The sequence below is a fragment of the Octopus bimaculoides genome, chromosome 7 (genome assembly GCF_001194135.2).
Source record: "Octopus bimaculoides isolate UCB-OBI-ISO-001 chromosome 7, ASM119413v2, whole genome shotgun sequence".
In the NCBI taxonomy this organism is placed as follows: Eukaryota; Metazoa; Mollusca; class Cephalopoda; order Octopoda; family Octopodidae; genus Octopus; species Octopus bimaculoides.
The window spans coordinates 14,023,717-14,032,515 of NC_068987.1; the positions used below are offsets into that span (position 1 = coordinate 14,023,717).

The window sequence follows — 8,799 nt, forward strand, 5'->3', positions numbered from 1 at the left end:
AAAAAAAAAAAAAAAAAAAAGACTTTATGGAGTGAGCCTTCCATCATGCCCAGCCCAAGGGAACTTGTGCCTTTTGATGTGTTGCAATTCCATCATTTACTCTATTCTGTTTTTAAATTACTTCAATTTAGACATGCTCCAACAAAGATATTCCTAGCATGGATCTTTCCATGGATCTCCATGTTGTAACTAGTTACTGATCTTTCTTCTTTGTAGTAGCCCATGTCTCACTTGTGTTAAAAAGCAAAACCACGATTATAATATTGAAGAGGTTGGCATGCAAAATCTTGTCCATCTGTCCTTTAAGAACATCTTTAATCAAAGCAAACACCTTCCAACTTGCTCTTGCTCTAACCGAGATTTCAGCTAACACATCTCTGCATACATTTACTGTCTCCATGTACTTGTTCACTGCCTCAATTTTATCACTTCCTACCATTATTTGGCCTTGTGATATGCTTTTAGGCCATGTGTGTTTTGTCTTCATGCAGTTTATTTTGAAGCTTACTGCTGAGCTCTGGGTGTCCATCTCTATCAGCAAAGTTTGTAGCTGCTCTGAGCCTTCTAATGATGAGCATGATTCTGCCTGTGAATCAGGTGTGTAATAGCTTACCATTGGTGTTAACACCACCTTTTCAATCAATGCCTCTGATGTCTATATTAAGAGTTGAAATGCTGTTTGATTTTTTTTTTCTCACTGTAGAACTTCAATCATCCCACTACCAAGTTTTCCATCACACCTTCCTTCCTCATTCACATGTTGTGACAGAGAAATACACAAGAGTATTATTATAGTAGATATATTCAGTGAAGAGCTTTGGAGATGTGGTATCTCCTCGTTTGACACCCTTCCCAACTGGAACTTTTACAGCTAGTAAGTATCAGCAGAGCAATATCAGTGTTACATCCTGAGTTTGTCTTCCTGAGAAGTTTAATGTATTGTATCTCTCAACTCATTCAACTTTGTCCTCAACAAGGGTATTTTTCTCCCCTTTCAAACATCAATAGTAACAGAGAATGAGAATTTTCTATTAGCTACTGTCTTCCACTCCTTAACATTTCCATTACTATACCAATTATTATTATCATTATTATTAATTTTCTTTCTTACCTATTAGTTGGAGCTGATAATGGCTGGCATAATTCTAAACCTCCGTATGAGTTCTAGACAAGAATGGAAAGTAAAAATAGCTATACTGGCAACAATTTACATCAAGATAAATTCATATAACAGGGATTCCTGTAATACATGAAGCTTTTAAGACTAGATCACATTCATCTAACAGAAAAGTAGTCATTATTAATAAGTAATGTACTGATTACACTGGATCTTAGAGAAATGTGTACTAGACTTTAAAAATATTTATAAAAAAAAAAAACACAGTTAAATGTTGTTTATTGGACATTTTGTATGTTGTTGCATTGGTGAGTCAGTATTAACCCATAAGCATTCAGATTAATCTGTCAAATGTAATGCTTAATAAATCATTCATAGTTTTGAATTAATCATGCAATAATCTTGTAACCTAGAGATTTTGATGATGTGATTATTTTTAGAATGACACTGTGGGGTAGGTGTGAGAAGCCAAATCTGGCTGATTTGAACACAAAATGAATAGAATATTTCGGGTAGATATGGCCAGTTTAAATGCCAAAGAGTTATACAGACACTGAAGTTAAAGAGGATCAAGGGTTTGATCATTTCACTTTTGTTTCCACACACAGTGTGATATGAATTACATCGTTATTCACTTTCTCAGTCAAATAAGGAATGATTTCTAGCAAGTTAAGCAACCATGTAAGAGTTCACTTTTTGCATAAATTCTACAAGCATATACAAATTATTCTCAAGCATTATAAAGTTGGTGGATTAACATAATGATTAGTTAGAGTTGTAAAAAAAAATGCTTTCTGGTATTTCTTTCTGGCTCTTTTAGCATTTCAAGTTCAAATTCTACCAAAAGTCAGTTTTATCTTTTACACTTCCAGGGTTGATAAAATAAAGTACTAGTTATGTAATAGAGAGCACAGCATTGACTAATTCCTCCCCCAAATATTTGTTCATGTGAACATGTTAGAAATCATTTGTTTCATTTATGCCAGTCATGCTATTGGAAAAGCATGAATATCATAACCTCTTTTTTGTTTACCCCCAAAATGTCAAGTCTACTTGGGAAAAGTAATGGAAAAAAAACACTTTCAAGATTCTCAGAAAGTCCCTGCAAGTTAGGTACAAAATAGCAATTATTATTCTTTTTATTATTATTACATGCATTCATGAGCATTTTAGAAAAACATTTAACTATTGTAGGGGGTGGAATGAAAAAAATTTATGTCACAAATTTATTAGTGGACTTAGTGGTTATGCAAGGTTTAGGTGACTAATACTGGGTGCAGTAAGTAAAATAAAAAGATCTTTTGTATTATAAATAGTACTAGCTGGCCCTGTGCCGTCAAAAATGACAGCTAATTGTAGTATTTTATATATAAATAAGGTACAAAATAATCACAGATACAAACATTCACATACTTCCCTTGTACACGCACACACATACACTCACACGGAGTAGAAACAATGTCTGATTTTTCTTTCCAGCGTTGAGTGTTCACCGTCACATTTCCATGGCACACATACACACACAAACATTCACATCACTCCCTTTTATATACACACACACACATACTCGTGTAGAGTTGAAATGCTGTTTGATTTTCTTTTTCACTGTAGAACTTCCATCACCCCACTACCAAGTTTTCCATCACCCCTTCCTTCCTCATTCATATGTTGTGACGGAGAAATACACAAGAGTATTTTTTTAGTAGATATATTTGATAATAAATCTGTTTTGTATGTCTTGCAGTATGTTTTATCCGCAACTTAACATCTCAAATCCCAACTATTAATTTGCATTGTGTAGTTAGTATGGGGAAAGAAGGTAGTGTCTATAACCATTTTAGGCCCTCTTAGACAGATGGATAAGGATATGAGATTAATCAATGGATTATCTCAATTCTACTTTTGATTCATTAATATCTAAACTCCACAGTTCTCAAAGACTTATTCCAATTATTGTTATGAAGTGCAGTAAACAACCTAACTCTTGATTAGGTCTGAGAAGACATACTGAGATAAGAGTAATTTTTCTCAGGATTAAAAAAACATTTTCCATATTTAAATGTTTTAGACATTTTTCCTTATTTCAACAATTACTTTTTGTAGTTAATATTTTTACTCATTTACAAGAATACAGCTTCCTTCTTTCATGATTGTGGATAAAATCATATTCTTCTTTCTGTGATTATTACCAAGTTTCACACAAGGGTGCGAAATTAGCATGAAATAGACCAGCAAATGATATTAAAACATTTTGTTACATGTCGGGATGGTCATTTTTATTCTATTTTTACCATATAAACACATGCATTATATATTCATTCTTCACTTCAGTTTTATTATTGTTCTTATTTTAGTGTCCTTTGTATGAAACCTTTCGTCACACATCCTGTGACTGCTTCAGCGTCTCTCCATCCCACCTGTCCCCTCCTGTTCTGTTTAGTCCATTCTGTCTTTCTATGACAAAGGACCACTAAAATAAGAACAAAAATAAAGCTGAAGTGTGGGTGTTTATTTGGAGAAGAAAAAAAAAAACAAAAAAAAAAAAACGACCGTCCCAAAATATAGCTTCAACACATGATTTCACATCAGGAATCTTGCAAACCAAACACATAAACAATATTAAAACAGTTATAACAACGTTTATCATTGTAAGAAAATATATGTAATTAGAAACAAACGAAATAAACACAACTGTAAACTGCTGAAATATAAACAATAAAACTATTTGGAAAAAGCATACCAAAGCAATCATATATAGATATATAAAAGACGTTATAAATTTATTAAATGTTTAAACAAGAAATGATATAATAACTGATAAAATTATGAATCATGATATAAAAAATAAATAATGACTATATTTGATGGTATAAAAGATGCAGGTATATTATATGCATCCCAATTTTAGCAGTACATATTCAAGAGAAAAGTCTTCAGTGGATTAGAGCAATTTATATTTAAAGCAACATTGCATATAGGACCCAGGGTGATTTTCTTCAGACATTTTTTGGGGGAAAAAAGTGCCATCAAATATAGTATATGAACTAATGGAAACAATACACAATAGAAGAAGGAACAAATGATTCCTTTGAGTATAAATATTGACTCACTTTGCTGTAAAAGAATTTTTCACCTATGATAGTATACCAATGCTTATATATGAACATTATAAAATTGCAGTAAGCTTTCTGGAACCTGTTTACAATTTCTTGTAGCAGACAATTTCCCTTTTACATTCCTTTGAGAAAGATAACATAAGCATTTCCCATTTTTTCCTTTCATCTGAGTTGAAGTCAAGCCTGTTGTTGCAAACGGTTAAATTGCATCTCCAGTTAAATACTAACTTGATATTGTCATATACTGTGCTTTCCTGCATACTGCCACCGTTTGTTGGAAGAAACAATGGGAAGTGGTACTCCAGCTGAGGCCTGCTACAGCATATGATACAAGATTAGTTTTACAATTCAGCCTCCAGAAGTTGTCTTGCCTTCCAGATAACCATTGTGTCAACTTTGATTTCCAAAGGAAGAGGACCTACCTACCAGAGCCACCTTAGCATTATTATAGAGACCCAGGCAAATCAATGTACTGGGCCCTATATTCATTTGACAGCAAACACAGGTCAGAATTGGGAGCCTAGACCTTTGGAGCATCTTCAGGCAACTACCCACACATGGAAGTATGATGAAACAAATGTTAAAATTAGTAATGATGGAGGCTGGGAAGCTTCAATAAATCTACTGCCTCGTTCACATCTTTGCCACCTTCCTCCCCTCCTTATCTCCCACTCATTTCTCCACCAACCAGCATTCCATTGTCCACCTCTTTCTCTACCATTATATTCTTGCTCCCTACACGTACCCATCCTGGGTTCATGTTTTCACTTCTAGTTATTTTTCATCTATATATTATAATCTTTGTTCTTCAGAAATTGCTGGACCCCTACCTCCACCACTTGGCTATCTTTGTTACTCTAGTTTTCCCACTTCTTGTCACTCTTGGTATTTCCAATCTCCTCAGCACCACACTCCCCATTATAGACCCAGCCCTTTCTACCCAGAACACTGGCCCTCTGGAATCTTCCCCGTCTGTCTTTCCTGCAGGTGTTGAACTGCAACAGCCTAAACAAAATATTAATAGCATCAAACTCACTAATGCTGGAGAGCCAATAAAGATCATGAGCAATGACTGTTCCTCCAGACTTTACAAGTTAAAAAAAAACAAAAAAAACCCTAAAATCTCATTTTTATTTCATTTAATTTTATGTGTTTATTGTCCTGTACTTCCCCACCCGTTGAATCACAGGGACTTGTCATGCAAATATTTAGCTTTGGAATCTGTAGTATTTAAGAGAATGAAATTTAAATCTCTGAATAACTTGTCAATAATATTCAGATGATCAGTTACCTCCAACCAGGTGAACTGAGGCACGAAATATCCTGTTCAGACACAACAATGAAATAACAACAGTGATTATGAACACAATATATCAACTATTTTTACTTTAACTGAACATTTATCTATATTCTATAATATATCTATACATGATTCTGTAGGTCTTTTTGATTCTGACTATGCACCGTTTAACATGCGATGATCTTTAAGTAGTGTTGTAAAGTAAGGCTTGTAATTTGAGACCTTACCAATTTTAATTACAACTGATGTTTTTCTGAAAACCCGGAAATTAGTTAGCAAACGAGAGAGAGAGAGAGAGAGAGGGAGAGGGAGGAGAGAGAGAGAGAGAGAGAGAGAGAGAGAGAGAGAGAGAGTTTGTGTGTTTCAAAATTTTTAGTTTTATGCAATAAGATTTTGTGTAATAAGTATTTAGAGCAAAATAATTTGGAAGGATGCTATAGTCAGAATGATGTAAAAGCAGAGCTTTGATACGGTGGCACAAAAATGTTTTACTGGAGCAGAGTCACAGCGCCACCCAATTCTGAAAGAGTTAAAACTTAATGTTAACAATGGTAAAAAGGGCTTGTAATAGGAGTGATCAAGTTATTGTTGTTGGCACTCCGTCACTTATGACGTCAAGGGTTCCAGTTGATCCGATCAACGGAACAGCCTGCTCGTGAAATTAATGTGAAGGTGGCTGAGCACTCCACAGACACGTGTACCCTTAACGTAGTTCTCGGGGATATTCAGCGTGACACAGTGTGACAAGGCTGACCCTTTGAATTACAGGCACAACAGAAACAGGAAGTAAGAGTGAGAGAAAGTTGTGGTGAAAGAGTACAGCAGGGTTCGCCACCATCCCCTGCCGGAGCCTCGTGGAGCTTTAGGTGTTTTCGCTCAATAAACACTCACAAGGCCCGGTCTGGGAATTGAAACCACGATCCTATGACTGCGAGTCCGCTGCCCTAACCACTGGACCATTGCGTCTCCACAGGAGTGATCAAGTAGATGGAGAGTATTAGAACAATGTTCTGTAAATATATTTGCTAATAGTCAATAATATTTAAAATGCTGCAATGCACTCTGTGGATAGTAAATAACATTACAAGGAACAAATTTTTGCTATTCATTGAATAGTTATTGTTAATTAGATTGTTAACCATAGACATTTTCAATTTTTTCTACAATCTATAATTTGTACAGAAACATGAACAAACCAGAAAACTTAGCTTCACACTCACAATTTGATACGTAGGTATCAATTTAAAGTGAAAGTGAAATCAATATATCTATGTCATTGGAATGTTCAAACTAGTTCCTTTTATAAAGTAAAACTTTTGAAATAAAAAAAAAAAAAGGAAATTAAATGCGAATCACATGACATGAGAATCTGTAGGAAAAAAAAAAAACAACACTAAGTGAACCCTGAAAGTTATTTCGAAATATAAAATATTTCACATTAAACTAAGCTAAAATAAAATATTAGAAAGCTATTAAAAATCTCCACCTTTTCTACCTTTTTAGTGCTAAATGTCCTTTCTAAATATAGCAAGACGTGTTAATTTTGAGATCTGAAAGTTGTAATAAGGATCTCATGGTTATAACATTCAAGCATTGCATTATAAATTTAACAGTAATTGCTCCCCTACAAGTTGGGACACATAGCTGCTTACTTTAATCTGCCTGAAAACAAACACCCCTCTTAGACGACATCCCTGCTTTGTTATTTACATATTTATTTAATCATTTTGAACATCCATGTAAAGTTAGTAAGCCATGACAGATTAGGGAAGGTTTATAATAATCCTTATACCAAAGGATAAACTAAAATAAAACACAAAAACTAGAAGGAAAAAAACATGGAGAAAATAGTACAGATAACAAACAAATGTTTCTTGTTTCTTTATTGCCCACAAGGGGCTAAACATAGAGGGGACAAACAAGGACAGACAATCGATTAAGTCAATTACATCGACCTTAGCCTTCACAGAGTAATCAAATTGCCATCATATCTTCATGGTAATTCCATTAATTGAAATAAATTTAGATATCTTGATTTTATTAAAATTATTGATGATTTGGTAGCTCAGTAGGTATGGGTGTTGCAAAGTGGTAATATAACAAGTGGAGGTTTCAAATCTCTTCCAGGAATTACAAAGGTTCTTATTAAATAACATTTTTATTTGTGCAACCAAATTCCCCTCAGCAAAAAGATTGTCTGTGTGAAGAAGGGGCCACAAAGCAGCTTTGACATAGTAACCAAATCTCCTCCAAATCTTTATAGTAAACCCAATAATTGAAATAAATTTAAATATCTTAATTTTCTTACAAAAATTGTTATTGCGTTGATGGCCCAATAGGTAAGGGTGTTTAGAAATAATAACAAAACACTCTAGTGGAGGTTTCAAATCTCAGCCAGAAATTACAAGATGTCTTATTAAATATTTTTATCTAAGCAACCAAATATTCAAGAAGGGAGTCAAAAACAGCCTTGACATAGTAACCAAATCTCATTCAACGCTTTGTAGTAAGCCCAGTAATTGAAATAAATTTAAATATTTTCATTTTCGCAGTTGAATTGTTGTTGCTTTGGTAGCCTAACAGGACAGAATGTTTAGAAGTGGAGGTTTCAAATCTCTGCCAGAAATTACAAAAGACATTATTAAATACTTTTATTTAAGCAACCAAATTTCACTCACCAAAAATATTGTGTGTGTGCAAAGAAGGGGCCACAAGGTAGCCTTCACATAGTAACCAGATCTCCCTCATATATTTATAGTAAATATAATATTTGAAGTAAATTTAAGTATCTTAATTTTCTCATAAAAATAGTTGCTGCTTTGGTGGCCCAGTAGGTAAGGGTGTTTAAAAGTAGTAACAAGACACAAGCAGGGGTTTCTAATCTCTGCAAGGAATTACAGGGTGGTTTTATTAAACATTTTCATTTTTTATCTCTAGAGATAAAAAAAAAAAAATGAGAAATTTTAGTAAGACCCCTTAATGCAGGCCCTGGGTAGGATTGAACCCTGCCCAGGATGTTCAATGTGGCTGTCTAATTGTGTCTCTACCCATGAGACCATCAAGACACCCAACATTAATGTAGTAAATTAAGGGATATTTAAATCTACCATAACTAAAGATAAAAAACAAAAACTATCTCATCACAGCTGTAGCTCAGTAATTAATCCTAAATTGGGGACCTGTTTAGATGCCTTTGTAGGTAAGGACATTGATTAGTAAGTAGGGATTTAATGCACTGGGAGAGGGTTTCAATCTGTAACTCTCCC

General features: G+C 34.1%; 2 protein-coding genes across 3 annotated transcripts in view; both read right to left on the reverse strand.

Moving 5' to 3' along the window:
* Positions 1 to 439, reverse strand: part of LOC128248305 (uncharacterized) — a 17,528-nt gene extending 17,089 nt beyond the window's left edge. Inside the window, exon 1 of the mRNA XM_052969126.1 lies at positions 356 to 439. Coding sequence (XP_052825086.1) covers positions 356 to 439 — 84 coding nt within the window. The remainder of the gene's footprint in view (positions 1 to 355) is intronic.
* Positions 440 to 1,090: 651 nt separating this feature from the next.
* Positions 1,091 to 8,799, reverse strand: part of LOC106871126 (RNA-binding protein 47) — a 54,268-nt gene continuing 46,559 nt past the window's right edge. Inside the window, exon 4 of one of the 2 annotated variants that reach the window (XM_052969257.1) lies at positions 1,091 to 1,164. In XM_052969257.1, coding sequence (XP_052825217.1) covers positions 1,108 to 1,164 — 57 coding nt within the window. In that variant the 3' untranslated portion in view covers positions 1,091 to 1,107. The remainder of the gene's footprint in view (positions 1,165 to 8,799) is intronic. The other variant, XM_014917437.2, reaches the window with a different exon arrangement.